At 35.8% G+C, this 25,169-nt stretch overlaps 1 protein-coding gene across 2 annotated transcripts in view; it reads left to right on the top strand.

The window, feature by feature from the left end:
• Window positions 1-1,387: 1,387 nt before the first annotated feature.
• LOC149535139 (lipid transporter) overlaps window positions 1,388-25,169 on the top strand; it is a 116,059-nt gene continuing 92,277 nt past the window's right edge. Inside the window, exons 1-2 of one of the 2 annotated variants that reach the window (XM_089804352.1) lie at window positions 1,388-1,729; window positions 1,828-1,907. In XM_089804352.1, coding sequence (XP_089660478.1) covers window positions 1,648-1,729; window positions 1,828-1,907 — 162 coding nt within the window. In that variant the 5' untranslated portion in view covers window positions 1,388-1,647. The remainder of the gene's footprint in view (window positions 1,730-1,827; window positions 1,908-25,169) is intronic. The other variant, XM_089804351.1, reaches the window with a different exon arrangement.

A 25,169-nucleotide genomic window follows, 5' to 3' on the forward strand; every position in this document is an offset into this window, starting at 1 on the left:
TTTACAAATTATATGAGCAGGTCAAAGCTAAAATCAGAACGACAGAAGGGATATTAGAAGATTTTGACAGCAACATCGGGGTTAAGCAAGTGTGTCCGCTTTCTCCAACACTATTCGGGCTCTATATTGACAAGTTAGAAGAGTGGATAAACAAGACCAATGGTGAGGGGGTGCAGCTGGCCCACTTCATGATAAGATTGCTCTTATATGCAGATGATCTCATAATTCTTGCTAGAACAGCTAAAGGTCTGAAAGAGCACTTGAAAGCACTAGAAATTTTTTGTCATGATGTAGGAATGCAAGTTAACACTAGCAAAACCAAAATTATGATCTTCTCACTAAAGAAGAATAGGGGCATACAAGACAAGTTTTTGTTTGAAAATAGCTCCCTTGAGATTGTGGAAGAGTACAAATACTTGGGCATCGATTTTCATAACAAACTCAAATGGGATACTTGTAGATCGAAAAGGATCCAAGGGGGCTGGAAGGCGTTATACTCTTTACAAAACAAGTGCAGGAACGTAGAATTATGGGATTGGACGACCATGAAAACTCTGTTTGGTTTGCTGGTCACTCCGGTTATTCTATACGGATGTGAAGTGTGGGGCGGTAGTATGTCCAAACAGAAATGGCGGCAAGTAGAAAGAATTCAAAAACACTTTATTACATGCAATCTTAAAGTCAAGACCACAGTTCCGTATGAAATCCTTTTGGCGGAGGCGGGTTTCTTTCCATTAGAAGCCGTCGCATTGATCCGAATGCTAAGCTATTTAAAGAAAACCCAAGGTCTGGAAACACATCGTTGGCCCAAGTTGGTAATAGAGGAAAAACTTGTGAGGAGGAAAAGCACATGGATGAAACAAAATGACAAATGGATGCAAAAATGGGATATCAACATCCAAACTTGCCCGGATAACATTAAAGAAATAAAAAAATTTGTCAATGAAAAATTTCGCAATATTCTGTGGACAAGACACATAGGGCGGAAAAAATCTTATTACATTAAAGAATTTAATCCCACTTCTAGTCATGATGAAAAGGCCTATATAAGGGCACCTATTAATTGGAAAGCAAAAATGTTGATGGCACAAATTAGAACTAGTTCACATCAGCTGCGATGTGAAACTGGTAGATGGCAAGTTCCAAAGGAAGAGTGGGCAGACAGAACATTTTTATTCTGCAATATGGGAACAGTGGAGACAGAGCAACACTTTGTCATAGAATGCTTGGCTTACAACAACATCAGATCTGATTATACAAAAATTCTGAAGAACAGGGACTTCAACTATTTATTTGAGGAAGATCAAGTGAAGAGAACAGCGGATTTGATTATCAAAATTCAGAGAAGAAGAGACAAGTTAACCAAAACTTTGCAACTGACTAGTTTGGCTCTTGACTCGGGAGGGCGATTACATGAGTCCCATAGACTACTTTAGTCTCGTGGACGTCATTAAAATCTATCATATCATATCACCCCGTCGAAAATTCTTCCATTTCATTTCGTTTCCCTAAATTGGAAAATCGTCGGCCTTCCGCAGAAATAAATATATTGCAACTATCAACATATAATATTTCTTGAAGCAATGTATTTTTGGAAAATCGGAGATATAACCAGCACGCATTTCGCATTTTGACAAAGTTCAGAAAATGGGCAATGAAAAGGACGAGAACGCCAAGATTGGAGCGAACGAAGGCTCCCTGTTGGCCCATACATTTCTTTATCTAATGGGTACTCGCTTTTACGATAGGAGTTCAGGCTGCTTTAAGAATTGAAAAGCTACACAGTAATGTTTGCTTAAAAACTGAAACATGCTTGTTTGTGAACAGTGTCTCAGATTATATCCCGCGGATTCTCATTTGTTTTGAATTTGCTTATTGCCCGAAGGCTAACAGAAGAAGACTACGCGGTAATTCACTTCCATATGCCATCGTTTAACATAGAGCAATTTGCAAGGGGGTAAACTCCAAAAATAACGATATTGAGTGATGATACGTAACAATGTCTATGGGTTAACCATTAATTTGCCAATTTCATATAAGTAGGGCAATTCTATTCTGATTGCATAGTCTCAGGACAGCTTCTGTATGCACTTTCTATAAGCCGAAAATGCAAAGTTCCAATATAAAAGTCTTTCTTTGGCATTGATAGACATTTGCTGATTTTTTTCCCTGGTAATATGCATATGCTGCATGCCGGGTATGTTGATCTTGTCTAATTGAATCATACACCTTCAGATTATATTTTTCAGACATACTCTTTAAGCTCATAATTCTTATTGCCTTTTTTAAATAAGCAATGTTATAAATTGGAAATAATTGAAGTCCAAAAATGAAATAAAATATTTCTCTCGATGCAAGACTGATCCGCTAAAGAATTCATCTCAGGAAGCACTAACATTCAAAAAGTTCTTATGCTGCTTCCTACATGTTCCCTTTCCAGTTGATTCTAAAGCCCTTGTTTGCAGTCCCATAAAATTACTACCAAATTTATTTTGACTTCCTGTCTAGAAAAAATAGTACTCAGGGAAGCCTGTTGTTCGATTGTTTTTGAATTATCATGTCTCATTTCAAATACTGATAATTCTATATTAATTAAAATTTTTGATTGGTAACATAAGATGTTTTTAGCCTGGCTAAGCTGAGTGATGCCACAAACATGGGACCTTATCCCGGCCTAAACACATAGATTAACATGAATAGTTCAAACCTGTAATATCAATAGCTCAGCAGGGCACGAAGCTTGCAAGCAAACTGGCCCAACAGGGGTGTGGAGCACTAAGTCATTGGTATGAAAAGTAATAGCATCAACACAGAGGTTCAAACCCACAAGCACAATGGATTAGTGAAGGCACAATGCCCACATTCACAACAGCCTTGCTGGGGTTTGAACCTTGATGACTACAACAACAATCGCATGATTTAGCCATCATACAATGCCATGACCAGCCCTGGTGACTTTATTATTGATCCTTTTGGTATTAGATATTTTCACGTACTTCGGCATGTAATAGCATTGCTATGATTTTATGCTGATCGAATCAAACAATTCCTTTCTCCCAGAAAGCAATGACATGGCATGAGAGGTAAATTGAACACCTGGCTGAGAGAAAATTTTCAGCTTCTATGAAGTTTAAGGAAACATTTCAACACGAAAAAAAGAAACTCAAAAACTCCAAATAGTGGCATCTTGATCGAGTCCAATCCAGTGTTTCCTAATGGGTCAATGACAGGGCAACCAAGCTGCCCAAGGTCTAATATGATTACAAGAAGTAAAAGTAATATACTAATATGCCTTTTCTAAATGAAAGACTGGAAAACCTCAAAAACATTTTGAGAAGAACAAATCAGCGATGTTTCTATGATCCAAGGCTGGCTGAAACAAGGCTGTCTGTTCACTGGAAAAATAAGAGCCAGGAATGAGATATGAATTCAAGAAAAACATTTGAGTACTTAATGTTGGAGTTGTGCCAGAAAAAATCATTAGAGAAGAAGCATAAAAGATATGCTCCAGGAGCTCTTTATTTGAAAAACAAGCAAACACTAAGATTAATTGAGAACCTGTTATCTACACAAGGAAAAAAGACAATCTTGAGGTGGACGTTCCAACTTGATGTTTTAAGTACCTGTTTGGTTTGCAGTGCCTATATTGTTGTTCCTGATTACTTTCCAATGTAACCTTCAATGAAACTTCAACCAATGGGGGTCAATGTACAAGGAATCCAATAATATTTGCATGAGGATCGTGTCCAGCAATCAGGAAGAAAGAATAGATTTCTAATGGAGCAGCAATGTTTGGAATGAAAGTACTAGGAATAAACATCAGCAAAGCTATTTTCAAAAGATTGTTTTAGTTACTTTGTGGCCAGTCGGGAGAGAATGAACTCATCCACCAAAGGCCTTTTGTTAACAAGCATTCAAGTTTCCCAGTCATCCCACTCTGAAATATCTTATCATTGAAATTGTCAATGTCAGTGTAGGAAAGCCAACTTGAAAAAGACTCCGTTCCATGGTTACCCGGAGACCTGTCAACCAGCCCTGGAGATACATCTCAGAGATGGAAAGTCATCTCCAGTATCGGAGACATCACCCAAGACTTCTCAACACACATGGTTCTTTTTGCTGCTATCTCCTGCTGTTTCTGAAGTCTCCTGACCAGAAGTTGATGTCTCCCACCAGAAAACTTAGGGCAAAATGTGTTAAAAGGAAAAAAAGGAAGCCAACAAAATACAATAAGCCTGCATAATGTTTCATGCTGATATTTTGAATGATACAGCAATCCTTGCAAAGTTACAATGATTGGATCTACTAATAATGTAGACTTTTTAATGGGGACATAATCAGTTGTATGGCTGATTTCCTGTTATTATTATGGTCTAAAGAGAAACTACCTTTACTATTTATTGTTCTTGTATGGCTGATTTACTGTTCTTGTTTTCCAAGTTCTATGTCATTGATATTTTCTAGTTATTATAAAATATATTAAAAAGGCATCCCCAGGTACCTCCATCTATTTTTAAATATTAGGTGTACCGGTAATGGCACCAGTCCCTGCTGTCTCCAAGTACCCCCGACTCCTGATAACTATTGTCTGTTCTTATAACTCTATTTGCCATGACAACCAGAGGGTTAACCAAGCTAACAAATTTGCTGCCGGCCATATTAAAAAAAAGCTGAATAACCAGCTACACATTAAAAATAAACAGACCTAGTTAAATTACTATTTAGTGAAGCTTGATATCTGGTCATTCATTGCTGAATAGTTTTGAATCAAAGCTACCGAATATATCTCCATGTTTCCTATTTCTCTTATTTACTTTTGTTTAGGGATACAAGAGCAGGATTGGGTATGGGATTTGGGTATGTTGGCACAGCAAATTTATTTTCTGGGAATGGATACAACTTTACATGTATATACATATGGGATTTAGAATATATAATTTTATACTTGACAGTATGATACCAATTAAAGGTAAAGAACAGAATTGAAAATACATTTCACAATTCATTAATCATTCATATATCTATTAGGTGTACAGGTAGAAGAAGGCTCAATTATGAAATTCGAGGAATGTGCTGGCTAGGGATCTGTGTAATTCTGCAACTGACTATTAGGCTTAGCAACCTGTTTTTTAGATACCTCCTTACCATTGAGCAGGATGGTACACTTGTCTATGTGGTCTTGCACAAGGTGATGAAGATTCACACAATGCTAGGTATCATGACCGGGTAGTCAGTGGTATTGGTAGAACTTCTATGCACTACACCAGCTAGGGTATAGCTAGGGGAGAGTGACTAAGTTGTCTTTAAGTAGCATTTGAAGCTCACTCAGAGAATCAGATGTCTTAGTGAAGATTTGATTGTGTTGAGACTCCAATGTTCTCTTCTCAGTTGCTTGGGTTATTATTATTACATTGGCTAGTACTTTGATTTTCTTTGATCCCCCAGAGGAGGATGCAACTCCGTGATTATAAGGATGAGAGGATGAGGTGGAAACCCCATATCACATCAAATTTTGCTGATAATCAAGCAGTGTAGTGCATAATCTGGAAAGGAGGGGTACTTCACTAGAAGAACTTTATTCCTCAGTGCATGCTGCAGATTATTTATGAATACTCTCTGGATGTCAGAATCAGGCAGGGCATAGGGAATGTGGGAGTAAAAAAACAGGTAATAAAAGATGAAATCGATAACCTTCTCATGAGGTTGTTGCGTACGATGGACACGATCAGTGAAGGTTATCGGGTCCAATGTTAGCTTGGAAGTGTTGGAGGAATTGATTCATTAACTGCTTAAATGAGAATAAAGAATTGTAAGGCAACAAGCAAAGCCACTCCAATGTGGTATCCTAAAGAGACCGTGTGAATAACTTTGATTGCAACTGGTCCTGATACAAGAAGTCACTACAAAGTGCAGTGAAGAAGCTTCATGTGCTTGTGGATCTCCTTCCCCATTGTATTTATGAAACTTAGGGATCTCTAACCTTTGGGTTATGGGTGTGTTTTGGAGGAAGTCTCAAGGGCTTTGACAATAGTATGGTTGCAAAGTGGATTAGGAAGCGGAATTGGTTAAGTTAGCTAGATGTGACTGCATCTGACCCATGTTTTGCAACAGATGTTTAAGGATAGGGTTAGATGGAGTTGGAATAGTTGAGGCAGGAACAGAGGCTTGGATTGTGGAAATAGTTGGAGGGTGGATGTGATAACCCAAGGGAGGCTGAGAGACATTAATGCATAGAATGTTAGGAGGTACAGATGCATTGTTATTAGTATCATTAGAAGAAGAAGAAGTCACTATAGGGTTAGTATCAACCAAGCGCACAAACGCCTTAGGCATTGTCACATTCAATTGTAAGCCAGTGATGTCTGATTGAGCATTAGGAAGGTGACCCAAGTTCGACATGTATAGAGGTATATGAGTCTCAATTGTGCAAGTTCGTGCATGTAGAAGCCTAAAATATCCCTAATGGATATTTGCTTCAGATTTTACCAAATGTTCCAAAAGAATTCAAACGAACAGTTTGCAAGAAAACTGATTTCTATTCATCCAACACTGGCCAGAGCAGATCTTTCACTACTGTAGCGATTCTTCGTCAAGAGGGACTTCGTCCTCGAGAAGGATGAGATGGACCAAGTTCAAATCTCCAGAACCCATAGGGTTACAATCAATGAAGTGAATAAACTCAACATGCCCTCCAAAAATACTCTCAATGATCTTTTATAACTTCGGAATGTCCCTTGGTCTTCCATTTTCTCTTGCCTTTCAATTTCTTTTTCAATGTCTCTTTATTATCCTCTTTCAAATTGAAATAAGGGAAACAATAATAAAATGACTTCATTATTTTTTCACTAAACTTCAGCATTAGTCATTTTAATACTTAATTAAATAATTAAATTAAGTTGTTGTTAAATTTGATATAATTTGACAACTTAATTATTTATTGATTTCTAATGTTCTAGAAGGGGACATTTTAGTCCTCCCATCCCAGAGATTGCTTGCCCTTAAGCTATTGGCACCTGCATGTTGGAATTTAATACCTGGATCCCATATCAACCTCAGAAATGTTGCTCCGTCACCATAACCAGAGCTGTAAAGCAACTTACCAAGATCCCACTAAAGTAAAGCACCAAACATGCCACTGCCAGGATCCCATATCCTCATGCAATAATATTGTCAAATGTAAGGGGATATAAGTATCTCAAGGAGCTATCAGCACCAAATAACTCTCAACTCCAAATGGTCTTCCATGGACGTGCAAAAAACCCATCATGGGCACATGAAAAATCATATCAACCCATCCTAAACTGCTCGTGCAAACTAGAACAACTCCCATAGGTCTCCGAGAGTTTTACAAGTAGTGCCATGTAATATATCTTGCCAAGGTAACTCAAAAAAAACCACATCAACAAACTCCTGCCAATCACAATCCCAGGTAACAGAAATAATTTTTCATTAAACCAAAAATTAAAAATCTCAGTATTTCTCCTCATGAAGACTCAAACAAGAATCTGATCTGTTACTATCAAGGGATTGGAATAGAAGGTATCATGACCAATCCTAAAATCTACAAACCAAGTATTACATCTGTGGTCAACTACTGAAAACATGACATCGATAGATGACCTCTTAGTGCTAGTATAGGCAAATTGAGTATTCCAACAAACCCAATTTGCTGCAATCAACCCATCATCATCTGGAAGCACATATACTAATATTTTAAAGTGACCACAGTGACTTGAATTCTCCCAAGTGGAAGTAAAGAATAAATGAGTTGTGCCCACAAGATGCCCCACTACCAGCTGCACTGAGGTCTGCAAGTGCTCAAAATCAAACTGCTCAAAGGTAGGGGTCAACAACAATGGTGCAGGGGAACTAGTACAACAGTAAGCAATCTGAAATACCACTGGATACATAGGAATCATGAGTAAGAAAGTAGGTGAAAATCTTTCTCCTACAATCAAATCACATCTACCTTCATTCCTCAACCAAGCAATAATCAACTGCTTTAACAAACAATCCATCCAACTCATCTGTAGATCAGAATCGTTAAGCTGATTGGAAAGTGGGCAGCAGTACTAACTCTAGAAATTGATTCACTACTTTAATCTTGTTATCAAAACTCACCACTAGAAACTGCACCTGGGTCCAAAATCCTGCAATCAATACTATTTTCATTACTGGAGTCAGAAAGAACTTCCTCATCCAACTCAAAGAGTGGATTTATCAAATGTCCAATCAACAACTACCTCAAACATGCAATTGTCAACCAATTGAATATTATCCTTAACTCCCAACTCATACTGAGGTTCTAGCTTTCTAAAAATTTATTACTTGATCTTTTGGGACAATTATCCAAATCATGAGCCTGTCGTATGCTGTCAGGTTCCTTAATCACTTCCTTGATAAACTTAGTCCTTCATTTGTTCTCCCACTCCCTAAAATGATTAGTTACAGCAATCTGATTTTTCACTTCTTAAAGAGCCATTGGTGTATTCTCCAATATCAACTAAGTATCTTTGAGCTCTATGATTAGCTTATTGATCCCATTCTCCTTTCCCTTCAATATATTAGCATAAACTTCAACAACCTTTAACACATCATCCTTTTTTTTTGATTGGTAAACGGCTGAAGCCTTATATTATATTAAATAAGCAAAAAGGATGCAAAATTCTCCGATCTGATGGGCATTGGTAGGAAAGAGCGGAGAAAGAAAACCTCCAGTCTAGCCCGGGACTGAAGTCCTTCATTATACATATAATAAAATGGGCACACCCCAGTTAGAGAAGAAATCAAAATATCATTGAAATGCTCGAGTGAGCAGAACATCAAATATCCTTAATATGAAAGGAACCACGATCATCAAATAATATAAATTTCTTGGGGAATAGCAAGAAACTTGTTGACAGGGAAAACCAACACCAAAATCTAACAGCCAAAAGGGTTAGACATAATAATATTAATAGAATAAAAACAAGACCTGTTTAGGGCATACTTGTTAGGAGATAAAGACTACCAAATTCTAAGTTTAATAAGTGAGAAATGCCTGATATCAAAGGGTTGTTAAAATGTACTGAATAGGTTTAATGGGCTAAATTTAATAATTATCCAGTTTAGGATTTGTTCTGCTTTAGTTATATTCAGTTTTATTCTATACTGATTTTGAGATTTAGCTTTATTAATAATTTAAGTTTTAATAGCTATTTTAAGATGATATTTATTGAGAACACCTTATAAGCCTCAGCAGCCCTTTATAATTTAAGAGTATAATATTGGTAACATGGTAATAGGAGGGAATGCCAGAATAAAATGCATTTTTCATTTGCAGTTGTTAACTCAGAATTAATGAGTTGCAAGTGAGAGTATACTAAGTAAATCTTTAAGTGGTTGAATAAAGTGTTAGCAAAATTTGATTTGATCATCTTACCAGATTTGATGATCATATACAGGCACAAAAGACGAAACCATTTAGAGGGCCGAATCCAATTCCTTCGTATTGGAAACGAATACTCATAAGATAAGATTTAATATTAATATAAACAAAAATTTACATAAGTAAGTGATCCGTAATCCATAGAGTATAGGGAAAGCCCTAGATTATACATATTCTACTTGCTGCCTATGGAAAATGCAGCAAGTCAAAACCCTAAGCTATATCTAGAAACAAACCTAGCGCTACATAGCCATAACAGAGAAAACCATAAAGCACACCCATGATCTTGATTATACTTCATGAGTTTGCTTCCCGAAGACCGTAATAATTTCTGTGGCATCCTTGAGGTTTTTTGCCCTAGAGCCAAGTGGGAACTCGTAACTATTCCTAGTTCTGCTTGATTTTGTCAAAGTTGGGGAGGTAGAACTCAACAACTTCTAGGTCAAAGAAGTCCATATCCTGGTGAATGTATGCGTCAAAGGCTTACAAATAAGTCGTTAGCCACTCCCTTGTTGGGTCCTCTTTAATGCCTCTCCATCGCAACAAGAATTGCACGCTAGCTTCCATTCTTAGCCATTCTCGGAAGAAAAGGATGTTATCTCTGACGACTAGGCAGGGGCGCTTGGGAGCAATGGCGAGTTCGAAACTACCCGATTGGTGAGCCATGTAGGCTAAAGGCAGCGGGATTTTGAGTTTATCATTAATGCTAAAAACCACTTCCTCTAAACCTACTAACCAACTTGGGTCAAATAGATTGAAGCTAAGTTTGATAATGTCCCATTTCTCAACTCTAGCCCTAGCTAGGCATCTCATCCATGTCCCTAGAATATCACTGTTGGTGCGCCATGAAATTTCGTAGTTGAAAACACCTTCCCCTAAAACCCTACCGACTGCTACCCCACTCATGTCATCTGCAGGCCTAAGTAATCAATTCCCCCTTTCGAGTTTAACTGAACCAAGAAAGGCCATGGTTCTGTTTTCAAAAGCATGATACAAGCAAATATTGGTGTCCATTTAATTGGGGGCAACACAGAACCTAATTCAAACGAGGTGAGGAGAGAATGAAGATTAATGAATCCGGCTCACATTTATAAAATAACCAATGGGAAGCATCTAGAGAGTCAGGAGATGACGCCAACTCCATGCAACTGAGTGATTATTCCTCCATTCGAAATCATAATTAATATGATGCCTATAGTCACGATATCTCTGAGGAGAGGATTCAAATATACGGAGATACGTGAGCCAAGATTTGCACCAATAGTGATAATCATATATCTAAGTGTCGAGGGAGATTGCGATGTGGGCCGATATCTTATGATAATAATCCTTTACTAGCTATGATTAAATGTTGATATGTTTTCTCCATCTGTATCCACTTTAGTATTGCCTTCACTAAATATATGTGAGAATCTAATTTCTTCAAATTCTTCCAGTAGTCTTAGGGCCCGTTTGTTTGCTGGAATTAACTTGGAATAGGGAAACGGGAATAGGAAAATTGGAATAAATCTATTCCAATTTTGGCCCAGAATGAGAATAAATCGAATTCTAGGTTTTTTTAGGAATTAGATTTATTCTTGCATTGGACCAAAATTGGAATAGATTTATTCCAATTTTCCTATTCCCGTTTCCCTATTCTAGGTTAATTCCAGCAAACAAACGGGCCCTTATGGTTTTTTCTAATCTAGAATTTAATATCCAATTTTGGAGTTCTTCCTTTCCTGAGCGCGTTTAAGACTATTTGTGAGTCTCCTTCGATTATAATTTTTTTGATTTTTGGATTAATACAAAGTTTTAGTCCTTCTTCTACTACTTCTAGTTTTGCTATATTTTTCAAGACTATTCCTAGTGGCTTTGCTCTTTTAACAAGCCATTTTCCAGATTCTTCCTTGAGAATACACCCTATTCCTGCTTTTCCGGGGTTGCCTCTAGAAACTCCGTCGAAATTCAGTTTCTTCCAGCCTTTCGGTGGCGGTTCCCATTTGCATTCTTTTCTGGCTACACTGTTATTTTTCTTATATGTGAGTGGTGGATTGATTAGATGTTTCGAGTTCTTTTTAATCTCAACATCCCACTTTGAGAAGGAGCCTTCTTCTTTTGAAGTTTTCCTTAAATCGTAATTTATGACTTCCACAAATGTTAGCCTCAATTTTGTTGCAGAGTTAGTGTGTTAAGTTCTTCATTCTGAAAGATTCATTTGTTTTGTTCTTTCCATATCTCCCAAACTAGGATTGCTGGTGTAATGCACCAGAGTTTTCCATATACTTTATTGTCTACTTTTTTTGGCCACCCTATCAAATGGTCTTGGCATTTTTCCGGTAGAGGGGCTGTCCAATTTACTTTTGATTTAAGCCATATCCAGGATTCCTTCGCAAATTTGCATTTGTAAAGAAGATGCTTTGCATTTTCTAATTCTTCTTTACAAAGAGTACATCTCGATGGGCGTTCGAATCCCATTTTCCTAATTCTATCTGCTGTTAGAATTCTTTCTTGGATGGCTGCCCATAGAAAGATACCTGCTTTAGGAAGCCTTGCTGGATCCCAACAGAGATTCATCAGGATGTTTATTGCTTCCCATCTTTGCGAATTTATGATTTGGTTATATCCTTCTTTTACTTTGTAGTTTCCATCTTTAGAAGCTGCCCAGATAAGTCTATCCTCCCTATTTTTAATAGTAATAGGACGATCTCTAAGGATATTTTCTAGAGTCTCTTGGTCTACGTGGTTGAGACCACAATTGTCTAAGGATTTCCATTCCTAGGTTGTTTCTTCATTGGACTGGATCAAGTGAATGTAATCTTTTACCTTTGTACCCCAAATTGTTTGTAAGTGAATTTTTGCGTTACGAGTTACATCAAAGTGATCAAGGGGGGGATACCCATTCCAGGAATCTTCCAAGAAAAGAGCTTTATCACCTTTACTGATATCCCATGTCGTATATTTGGTTATAAGGGGATGGCACTTCATTAAGAAATTCCATGCTACTGAACTTTTGGGAGGGTTCCTAGTTCTGAATAGTGATGAACTATCTGACATGTTAAGATATTTGTTATATAGAATTCTAGCCCATTTACTATCTCTTTCTTGATACAATCTCCATTCTTGCTTTGCGCCTAGAGCTTCGTTCTGCCATTCTAGATTTTTTATTTCTAGACCCACTGCTTCTTTAGGCCTACATATTTTTTCCCATCTTATTAATGCTGCCCTCTTCTTGTCTTCTAATCCATTCCAAAAGAAGTCTCTTAATTTCTTTTCGATTTTCTGATTTATATTCTTGGGTAGTTGTGAACATGAAATTTGATAAGTAGGTATGGCTGATAGAACAACTTTGATTTTTCTCTCGGCTTTGGTTAGCCATTTTCCTTTCCAAGCTTCTGTCTGATTGTCTATTTTTCCCAATATTTGTTCCCATCCTTGATTATATTTGTTTCCTTTTTCCAGATATATTCCCAGATATTTAAATGGAAAGGTGCCCTTTTTAAATCCCAGTGTATTGCATATATATTCTTTTCTATCTATTGTTGTGTTTAAGAAAAAAATTTCAGATTTTTCTGCATTGATTTTTTGACCTTAGGCTTTCGTGTAATTGTTTAAAATTGTTTTGAAATAGTCTGTCTCTTTTGTAGTGCTTGCTCCAGCTAGTATAGTATCATCAGCGAATTGCTAATGTGTGGTGTTATCCACATTATTAGTGACCTTTATCCCTTTAATTTTATTTTGAAGTTGCACTGTTTTAATTGCTCTTCCAAAAGATTATGCCATGGTGATGAAAAGAAAGGGGGAGATAGGGTTGCCTTATCGGAGCACCCTAGATATACTAAAAAATCCTTCTGGAGTTCCATTAATAAGGAGAGAGATTTTTGGGGTAGAGATGCGTCGATAAATGATGTTTATCCATTGTTTCGAGAATCCAAAAGCTTAGAGTGTTTTACATATGAATCTTCAGTCTACTTTATCATAAGATTTTTGTATGTCTAATTTTAATAACATACATGCTTCTTTATTTTTGGATGCTGAATGAATTGTTTCTTGGATGACAGGAATGCCATCTAGAATTGGTCTCCCAGGTACAAATCTTGTTTGTTTTCTGAAATTAACTTAGGGAGAAGGTTTTTTGAAACGGTTGGCTAAGGCTTTTGAGAGAATTTTATAGATGGTATTACATAGTGCAATAGGTCTGAAATCTCCTAGTTCTTCAGTCCTATTTTTCTTTGGGATAAGAGTAAGGAAGGTGTGATTGATTTCCGCTAAAAGAGTTCCTTCATTCCTAGATGCTTCCATTGCTTTGCATAAATCTACACCTATTATTTCCTAGCATTTTTGGAAGAAGAATTCTTGGAATCCATCAGGTCCAGGTGATTTGTCTGAGTTAATACTAAAGAGAGCCATTTTGATTATTTGCAATGTGAATGGTTTATTGAGGGATTTATTATCGTTAGTTGAAATTACCTTAGGTATTGTTTTCAACATTTCTTGTTCTATTCTATTAGAAGTCTCATAATTATCGAGGATATTTTTAAAACACTCTACAAAAATTTCTGCTATTTTATCTGGATTATCTATTGATTCACCTTGTGTATTTTTTATTTTTGTTATATTATTACGGGCTCTATGATGTAGGTACTGTTGTGAAATAATTTCGTGTTGCGATCTCCTTCTGTCAACCATTTCCCCCTAGATTTTTGCTTCTAGTATACCTCTTCTTTAGCTAAAATTTCTTTTTGTTTTAGTAGATATTCTTTTTCTAGTTGGTAAGTTTCATTATTCATTCCTTTTTTGATAACTTTTTTGTTTAATTTTTCCAGTTTCTCTTCTATGTCTAACTTTTTTTTAAATATGCTTTTGAATTGTGTTTTATTCCATCTAAGTATCTTTTCTTTTATAATTTTTAGTTTGGATACGAAGCATAACATTTTTGAGCCCTGGAATTGCTCTTCTTGCTACCAATTTAGATATTCTTTTTCTAGTTGGTAAGTTTCATTATTCATTCCTTTTTTGATAACTTTTTTGTTTAATTTTTCTAGTTTCTCTTCTATGTCTAACTTTTTGTTTAATTTTTCCAGTTTCTCTTCTATGTCTAACTTTTCTTTAAATATGCTTTTGAATTGTGTTTTATTCCATCTAAGTATCTTTTCTTTTATAATTTTTAGTTTGGATACGAAGCATAACATTTTTGAGCCCTGGAATTGCTCTTCTTGCTACCAATTTAGATATTCTTTTTCTAGTTGGTAAGTTTCATTATTCATTCCTTTTTTGATAACTTTTTGGTTTAATTTTTCCAGTTTCTCTTCTATGTCTAACTTTTTGTTTAATTTTTTTAGTTTCTCTTCTATGTCTAACTTTTCTTTAAATATGCTTTTGAATTGTGTTTTATTCCATCTAAGTATCTTTTCTTTTATAATTTTTAGTTTGGATACGAAGCATAACATTTTTGAGCCCTGGAATTGCTCTTCTTGCTACCAATTTTTTATATTATTCATAAAGTTTTTGCCCATAAACCACATTTTTTCACATTTAAATGGGTTTCTAGTAGGCTTGGACTGTTCCTTGATTTCAGTTTTATCTGGAAAATGATCTGATCTTGCCATTGGTAGAATTTCTGTAGTGATTTCTCTTTCCAGATTGCTTAGCTCTCCTTTAAAGAAAAATCTATCTAATCTTTTTGCAATTTAGCTATAGTCTTTTCTTCTATTATTCTATGTGTACACTCCATTTTTTGTTGGAATATCTATGAAAGAATTTCTTTCTGTCCATTCTTTGAAGTCTTCTGTAGCTCTAGATATTGTTTGGATCCCACCATGTTTTTCATCTCTTTTTAATATTTCATTGAAATCTCCTCCAATAATAATGCTCTCATTTTGTAGTGTATTAAGAAATATATTGATCTCATTCCATACTGTTAATTTGTCTGCTGTTTGTGTGGGCCCATAGACATTTATTACTATCATCTAGAGATTAGTTTTTTTGTTGGAAACCCTGCTTCCCATCCAATTAGAACTAGAGGTTATACTTTCTAGATTTGACTTTTCGGTTATTCCATATTATTCCCAATCCTCCTGAGGCTCCTTGTGATGATTTAAATTCTGATTTCCAAGTGCCTAATTTCTGTCCTAACTTTAAGCCTTCTTTGTTTAATTTTGTTTGCCCCTAGCATTCCATGTGGTGATTCTCGTTGATCCTTGGGAAGGTTCTCCCCCTTCCCACCTTGTAGAATTTCTATAATCTTGGTTTGTTCCTTTGCTTGTCCTGCTGCCTCCCTAAGCTCTTTTAATGATTTTTTTCCTTGTTTCTGTTTTTGTTTATCACAATTGGGTGTCTTTAGCCCTTCCCAATTAATGGATATACCCAAATTGTTCCAAATTTAGTTGATTTTTTACTCTTTCTGCAATGTCTGAATCTTTTGTTTCCTTGTCATCCTCTGCTAAAACTTCTTTAATTAGTTGGTTATTCATTTGATAATCTTCTGCTTCTAAATTTTCCCCTTCTTCCTCCATTATTTCTTTCTCTGTTCCTTCTTCCCAGTTGGAGTTATCCACTATAGTTCCACAATCTTCCCATATTGAGTTTTCTTCTCTTTGGTTTTCTTGTACTTCTCCTTACATGCTTATTTGTTTGCTAATCTGTTTTATTTTTGAGAATATTTTTTCTATATCTATCGGTGTCAATGTCTTTATTTCTCCTTTGTCTTCAGCCCTTCTTATCTCTTCTTTGTCCTTATTGAACATAACCTTTCCATTGCTCGGTGTTTGCCAAAATTTGTAACTCTTCTTTTTTGCTTTTTTCCTAATGGTGACATTGCTCCATTGGGCTGATTCTGCTGGCAGGATATTAGGGTTCTGATCATTCTTCTCCACTATTTGATTTTGTTCTTGATTCACTTCTTCCTCTGATTCCATGTCTATGTTGGTCCCTTTTTCTAATTGATTATTGCAATTTTTTCCTTCCTGTTCCTTATTTGTATCCTTTTCTAATGATTTGATCTTTATATTACCTCTTTTTTCTGATTCTTTCTCTAAGTCGAACTTCAAAACAGCCTTACCTTTATGTTTTGTATGATTAGCTTCTGCCAGGATACATTGGTCTACCAGATCATTCTGTAGGAGCAGTATCTCATGAGAAAGCATATTTAATTTTTTACCATTAATCTCTATCTCTTCTATTGTATCCTTCTCCATTCTGCAGTCTTTACAATTTTTGTATTTTTCTAAAGAATGTTGATAATCTATATTTGTCATCTATCCATATTTTGCCTCTTCTTCTCTTCCTGAATATTCCTTTTGAACCTCGTGAACTATCTCTGTTTTCTCCATATCTTGGTTTCTATACTTTTCGAATGTTCTTTTCTCTCCGTTTTCTTCTACTTTTTCTTCCCTATTCCTGCTTGCCCTTATTGTTTACTTTAAGTTATTTTTGATGTTTATGCTGTTAAAGTCTGTTCCTATAATTTTGTTTATTTCTCTTTTATATTCAGTAAAGGTTAATTTATATATTGATCTGTTTGTTATAATTTTCCTATTTATAGATTCACTTTGATCAAGTTTCACTAAGAATCTTATCTTACTTGTTTTAGATTTATTGACTTCAATTCCTATTAGAGTTCTTAGAGATTGTCCTATTGTTCTTATGATGTGGATATCATTTAATTCTGATGGAATGTTCGCACATTCCATCCATATAATTGCTTGTTTTTGTTTACTATAGTTTTCATTAAAATTGGGCTTCCATGCTATAAAATTTATATGATGCCATTTGTAAACATAGTTTGATAGTTCTAATAGTTCATTTCTAAATTTAATATCCTGACATTGCAGAAACCAATATTGATTTGCATGAGGAGTTATGTTACTTACCTTTGCTCCACAGATTTTGGCTAGATTTCGTTTCAAATTGTTTCTGTATTTTGCTGGACCATTCCAATATGCATGAATGCCTTTCTCAGAATATTCCTGCTATTTTGCGTCGCTGTATTTGTTGCTAATGATTATAGTGTCGAAACTGTCTATTTTGGTTGAGATGCTTTGATTGGGGTTTGTTCCTTCACTTCATTTATTTAGTACACACTTCTTTTTCCGATGTGGAGAAATGTAAATAGATGGTGAGGATGTCTCTATTCCCTTCTGAGCTTGTTTTCTATATGATTTTTCAGTATAGATGCATATGTTTCATGCTTTTGTGCTGGTAACCGTGGTCGATACAGATTGCATCCTAAAGTTATGTTATTGGGTTCGGAGATCTGGGTAGATTGAGATGTTTGCTTTTTGTATTTTTCTTTGCATTGGCGAATGCTTCTTGTCTTCTCCATTGGCGTATTTGGTTTTTTTGAAAAAGATCTCTTGATTCTTCAATTGCTGACCCTGACCTTCGATCTTGGTGTATGGTTTTGACATCTGCTTTTTACCGTCTTGCTTATTCTTCTTTCTTTTTTGAACAGTGTTCCAACTGTTTTCATGATTGCTATTCTGATTCCTATGGATGACAGCATTTCATTCTGCATGAAGCCTAATTAGGGTTTCAAAGCCTTGCGAATTTTCTGGTTGTTTGCAAATTTGCTGTTCTTACTGGATTGATTTTTAACATGAAGAGCACCATCCCTCTTTGTTTGGTATTGGTTTGCTTTGTAGTTTGAGGGAGGCCTGTGATTAGGAGCAATCGTGTTTCCTGCTTTCTTCTAATTTTTCATCATATTCGTCATTTTTGCTAAGCAGAGCAGAGCATTGATTTTTCCTTTTATTGGAAATTTTTTATTCTTTAACACATCATCCTTGTCTGAAAGTAAATACAAATAATCATCATTCATTGATTCAAGCTACTTTGATCACTTGCAAGGTGGTAAGATAAGCATCACCTTCAATTGCCCCTTTGTCTCCTTCCAATCTGAGTCTTCTAGTATATTTCTTCAATCAGAGTGTGAGTGTTATCATAATGTAGTAAGGCTGCAACAATCATATCTCCAGTAACCTGCAACTGATTCTTCAAAGTATGTTTCTCAACACCATCATCTTGAAATGCATCTCTGATCAATTTCTTATTATATTTTAGATTCACAAGCTAGGACAATCCACCGTTTGTTGCAATTCGTACGGTAGATCTTCTTCTAACAACATGTTGATCTTATCCATTTTAAAGTTTACCAAATGGCCATCATCAATAACATTATTAGGGACCTTCTAAGTAATTGGTTTGGTCACCCAAAACACTATTATGCATCAGTGAATTGCTGCTATTAAGAACACACGAGTCATCATATCTTTCAATGTTTTCATAGTCCTCAAAACCCTTGTTTGATTGAACTGCATCCAAAGTCAAGACTGCTGTTGTGTCATCATTTTAAAGTAATTTCTTGAGCCTTTAACATTCTCTCTCCTTGAGTAAAACCATCATCATTTAAATATTTGTCAAAAACAACATCCAAGTCACTAATATAGAGATTTGTAATATCTCTTACCTATAACAATAGTTGAATCCATCTCATAAGCATATGTGTTATTTTGTTGGAACAAAGCTGTGGAATTTTTATCTTTTTCATTGCTAGTCCAAACTTCTTTAGCTGAGACACCTTCCTTACATACCCCACATTTGTGAACGGGTGTCCAAGTCTCCTAACATGAAACAAATTTTCTCCTTTCTCATCTAAGTCTTAACTTTTTTTGGGAGACCCTGCAACCTAAAAGCCCATTGAGATTAGTTCATTTTTAGCCATCTGTTTCTCGAAACTTTCAGTCTTCTGCTTAATCTGCCCTTTTGAGAGCTCATAAGCCATAGGTCAGATATTATGCTCCTTTCTCCAAATGGCCAAGAAGTCTGATTGCAATCACTAACATATATCATTATCGTTATCTAATAATAAAGACATAATAGTATGCATACAAGCCCTCACATTGTTTGGATGCAGTATTTTTAATTTTGGTTAAAAAACATTGAAACATCTGTAGAATCAATTTATCACATTTGAGATCCAACATAATGATAAATGATCTGGTTCTTGGCATAATTTCTAAAATCTTAGCTCTCTTACCAAAAATAGGGGCTTTGACATCATGTAACACATGTACTCTCTCCACAATTAGCTGTAGAACCTTCTTCGGCATGTCATCATTATAGGGTGCTGCAGGAGCTGTTATCCTTCTAATCTCATTTCGACAAGAAGTAACTGCAAGTTTTACATTTTCATAAGGATATTCCATAAACTTGTGTTTGACTGAAGCGAGTGTTGAGGGTTACAAAGTCCAATCACAATTTGAAAGCCTCCAATCTAACCGGTCTACTTTAGACAAGTATGAGTCTAATTCCTTTAAATTAGAGAGAACACCATCAAGAACTTTCATGGTTTCTAATTGTAATCCAGTTATATAGAGCCAAATTCCTACCTTTTCTTTCTTTTTGCAAGTCCTTTAGCTGATCATAATTAAATGTATCATTGAATTCTTTTGAGTAAAAATCGCTTTTCTGATTTTCTATTGGCTTCTTTTGTTTTTTCCAAACATGAATTGCACCAAATCTGCCCCTATTTTTATACCTCAATTTGAAATATCAGGTCCTAACTCAATAGTTTGCTAATTTTGCATTGGTATTGTTCGTTTGAGAAGATTTAATTGTTTCTTTGTTTGAGAAGACTTACAAGCCTATGCTCCACAGAGTTGTCGAGACATGGATGTTTAAGGGGCGGGGATGTGTTTTGTTACAGGTACAATTTAGAGCCAATTTTTTGGTGATGGCAGGGGATGACTATTAAAAGATTAGGGGATTATATATAGAGAGAATTTATTAAAATAATGTTTTATTATTTATTTAATGCTCAATAATGTACTTTGTTGGGTGGATATTTTGCAACCGACAGTTTTGGGTAAAATCCAGTTGCAAAATAGGTAGACCAGCCAGAACGTGTGAGACAAAGTCTCTCCTACCTTAAAAGGAAGGCTCCCCCTTCTCACTGTTCCTTGGATCAACTCAAGGCAAAGAAGAAGTTGAGAGATTTGAAAGGGTATTACCAATATTCTTTCCTCTTAGCTTTCAGAAAAGAATCTACTTACCCACAAAGCGAGTAATGGGCAAGATGAAACCTTGAACTACACTTCTATCTAGAGTTGTAAATGGAGATACCGATAAACTAACACTAACTCAAAGGCTAGCTGAAACCGTACCTGTTTGGCTCTAAGTTTGGTCTTTATCTACACTATAAGAATAACCTTTACTATTGGGGCACAAAGACTTCCAAAAGTAAAGAATTCTAACAATTTTGTGAGTTAAGAAAGAGATACAAGCTACAGTCAAAGCTCCTAGCCTATATATCTCCATAACTGCTCCTAGTCAAAGCTTCGGCTCCAATTGCTTCCTAACTCTTTATACTCAATTATCAAGAATGCAAAAGCACATGAATCAAAGATAACAAATGCAAATCACAGTCAAAGCTTCCAACTTGCACAAGTAACAGTTGCACTCAATCAAAGTTCAACTTCAATTGTTTCTTTGTATTCACCTTTCTTTCAAAATAACACTATATAATCAAAGTTATGCTTGCATAGTTTCTCTAGAGCTCTCTTGCATATAATAAAAGATGATTTTTACAATGAGGGGGCATTCCTTTATATAGGCAAAGGAGTTGAGAAAAAGGAGAAAAAAGTGGGAGCAACTCAACCAACTTTGACTTGGTCTAAGTAACAAGAGAAATTATTGGATTACACATCATAAGGACATGTAAATCGTATTACATGTAATTACACATTTTCATGTAATACATCTTCTTCAATCTACAAACATGAAATAGAGAAGAAAGAAGATGAAGAAGAGAAACAATCCTGAGGATTATTTTTAAGTGCCTTGAACTTGATGATAACATCACACATTGTAGGAAGATTTGAAATCTCCATCGTCTTTGATATAGCTTCTATTCTCACGCCATTGGCATATGCTGATTTCACTACTTTGCAAATTGCCACGAGAGAATCTTGTAAGTGCTTTGCTAAGGATTTGTACAAAACAAACTTATTTATTGTATGAGAACGAAAATCTTCAGAATCTAAATCAGCATTAATTTTGACTGTATATTTTGAAGTCATTTCTGCAATTGCAACCAAATTATGAGGTTCATCAAGAACTTAACATCCCATTTGTTCCAATTGCACATGATCCCAATTTCTATTGCCTGACAATCTGCTAAGGCTACCTGTAACTTTATTACAAGTTTTTGGAGCGTTTCTTCTTTATAACCCATGAGTCCGTGGCATCTATAGAACAATTCACAAGAAGGAACAATATCACATGTGACCATGGCATCCAAATCAGATTTGGCGATCTCATCCCAATCATTCAGAATTTCTTTCAGGGTATTAGTTTCCTGACTCAAAGATGCAATCAAGTCATGCAACATATCTTCAATCTCTCTAATACGTTCAAGAATTCTGACCGCACCTGTGATGGCTTGAACTCCTTTAGAGACAACTTCTCCAAACCAAGTTTTTGCTGCTTCCATGATCCGCTTCTCTTGAAGTGTCTCAGATGTAGTGGTTGCATGTTGCAAAGACTGTTGTTGAATAACCTCACTCAGGTGAGCAACTTCTTGCTTGAGTTGATTCTTTTTCTCGCACAGCTCATGATTACTTTTTGCTACATTAGCAAGTGCATCATGAGCATCTTGTAGACAATTCAATTGTGATTGCTTACCAAGTTCAATTTTGGTGAACTTGTAATACGAACAGTTAAGTTCTTCAACTAGTTTATCCACCAGTGGTTCAATAACCTCCACAAACTTAGTCTTATCAGAATCAACTACAATCCTTGAAACAATCTTATTTTTTCAAAAATTTAGACTTCGTTTTCTTAATAGGAAGATTATTTGGGGGCAACACAACCTTCCTTCTCTTCATAGTAATCTTGCCCAACCAAGTAGGCAAACTAAAACCCTTATCTACTGATTTAGGAGCTGTAATAACCATTGACATTGATCTTGATTGTATTTCCGTAGTGACTGCACAGGCTTCAATTTGTACTGTTGTACCAAGAGGTGCTTGTTGAGAAGATTCTGTCATGAATGCTTCAAAACTAGTTATTGAAGTATCAAGTTGGGAAATTTGAACTTCAGTGAATGTTGGGAAATCTTCAAACATATTTCCCAAGTTCTTGCATTGCTCAATTTGTGAGAATAGGAGGAGCTGCTAAAGAGAAAGGAAACACCAATGTATTCACCTCTGAGGAACAAATGGTAGATATGAAAACAGTGGAGAATGAATCCACGTCATCATCTATGACACCAAGAAAAGGCGTTTCCTGAATGGATGAACCTTGCTGATTTACTGGTCGTGGAGGAGATATGAGCATAACCTCTCCTTCCTCTTCATCAAATTCTTCTTCAGATGTAGTTTCCTCTTCAGCTTCTTCCTCATTAGATTCTTGAGCTTGTGCAGGTTCTTGTGAGGGTTCTTGAGATGACTTAGAGACCTTTCAACCTTTTAACTTGAACTTGAGGGATTGCGTTGCAACAAAAGAAGATGCACCATCTTTGCTTGAGATTTCCAGTGGAGATTTCCTTCTAGGCGGTCCAAAACTTCCACAATCTAACCCAAGTTTGGGATTCACTCTCTTGAGACCTTTGATCTTCAACCATTTGTTAGTATTCACCGGGATGGATTGAACTCTATAGAAAATGGATATACCTTCTTTCTGTTGCCACTGTATAGGAAACAAACATTGCTTATCAAAACTAGCACGACGGTATTTTGGATCAAGAATATTACCACCTTCCTCAATCTAAAGATTAGATGGAATTTCAAGCATGTTAAGATCAATGATCTCCTACAGGGTAAGCTTTTCATGATATGTAGCTTTTGTGCGCAAGTCAATCCATATGTCCTCTATGCGATGGATATGAGTGAATGCCCTCTTAATCATTGAATGCATACCTTGATAATCAAAATCAAACCTAGCCTTGAACCTTTTTAATGTGATAAGCTGAAGTTCTGCCTCCATATTCTTTGCCTTGTAAATTGAATTGATTATATACTGACCAATTACCAAGGGTTTGGCTATAGTGATAACAAAACTTGGCTTATGTAGAGAATTATGATGAGACTATACCTCCATGAGCTGTCTGGCTAATTCCATTGGTATGCTCTTATTTGTAGCATATCTTGGCAGAGTATATGGCTCTCCTTTGAAATAACCAACTCTCAAATAAGTGAAAGTTGAAAACTATAGAAAGATAGCACCAAATTGGTTAACCTTGTTCCAAGTTTCATGTGACGCTTGATTACCAGCTGTTTATCAAACAAACACTGGAAATATCCAAAAAATGCATTTTGGAATCTCATGTAATGATATTTTCTATGTGACAAGGTGATTTGATCATAGTAGTCTCAGATAGTAACTTGTAACCGATCCCCTTTGGTGGAGAGACACGAGAAAGATCACATGGATCTAGCTATGTAAACTAGGTAGGAATTCATGTTGAATGACGCTGAGGTTTCTACATTAAGAAATTGCTCACAAATAGCAATACTAATAAGTTCTCCCCAGAAGATAGGTTCTTCATTATCAAAGATATGGAAAATGAATTTATACATCTAAGGCTTGAAATCACTAGAATCTTTGAGACCACATATCTTGCTAAGAAGAGTTATTAAGTTTTTGTATTCTGAATGAAAGTTTGACATGTGAATGGTTTTAGGCCATCTTGAAAAATTGGTTCTTTTGACCTTTAACCAATATGCACTTACATATTTCTGATAATCCGCCCTCTTTTCATTCCTTAACTCTGAAGACATATCTTTAGACAAGTCTATGCACTCTGCACTTTGAGGAACTCTAAAGATTTGTTCAATAACCTCTGGATCAAGGCTAATGATGACCTTTCCATCTACATTCTTTATTGTCTTGGTCTTTGGACTGAAATTTTGCGCACAACCTAAAACAAACTCTAGTTCCAAGGCAGCCATAGGGAAAGTAGATACGAAATGGATATTTCTCTTCTTGATGTGCTTTAATTCATGAGTTGAAGGAGATTCAACCCTTTGTAAGAAATTAACCATGTCAACGTGCCCAATTCTGTGTCAGAAACATTATCAAGAGGTGATGAAACTTGAGATGCAGTCGCATTAGCTAACTCTTTGTCGAATTGGTACTTCATCTTTCCTTTGGATTTTGTTGATGAGGGCATTTCTTGTGCTACAACATAAAAATTCCAAAATGTGGACACGTCTCAGAGGGTATTGATTCCATAAAAACGTTGATTCTTGAGATCCAACAAAGGTTTGGAGTATGGATTAAATACTTCAAAGATCTAGTGTAATGATCTTGAAAGGAGATGACACACATATACAAGGTTGAAATGCAACTTGGGAAGATGGAAACATGTGTAAAGGATGAGTCCTTATGTACAAGTTTGAGGAGTGAATGTTAGGCACATGGGAATGCGTGCAAATGACAATTTTTGACTTTAAAAGAGTGACCTTTACTCAAAAATGGGTTCTCAAGATGCAATTACATGTAAATGTGACATGCGATAGGGTTTTGTTGAAGTTTGTAGCTGGGATAGAGATCTTTACCTATATTCTTATAAAATGGAAATATGTTTGTTATGATTGTTATGGTCACCATCAGGTGAAAGAGATATTTGTGAAAATATTTAAGTCAATATTATACAAAAAAAGAGGTGTCATACGTCATGTGAAGAGGCATGTGTATGAAAATATTAAGTGTTGTATATTTGGAAATTTGAATGGTCTCACATTTGAGATTTGAAGAGTCCATC

The sequence above is a fragment of the Cupressus sempervirens genome, chromosome 10 (assembly GCF_028749045.1).
Source record: "Cupressus sempervirens isolate cs-2001-9-10 chromosome 10, ASM2874904v1, whole genome shotgun sequence".
In the NCBI taxonomy this organism is placed as follows: domain Eukaryota; kingdom Viridiplantae; phylum Streptophyta; class Pinopsida; order Cupressales; family Cupressaceae; genus Cupressus; species Cupressus sempervirens.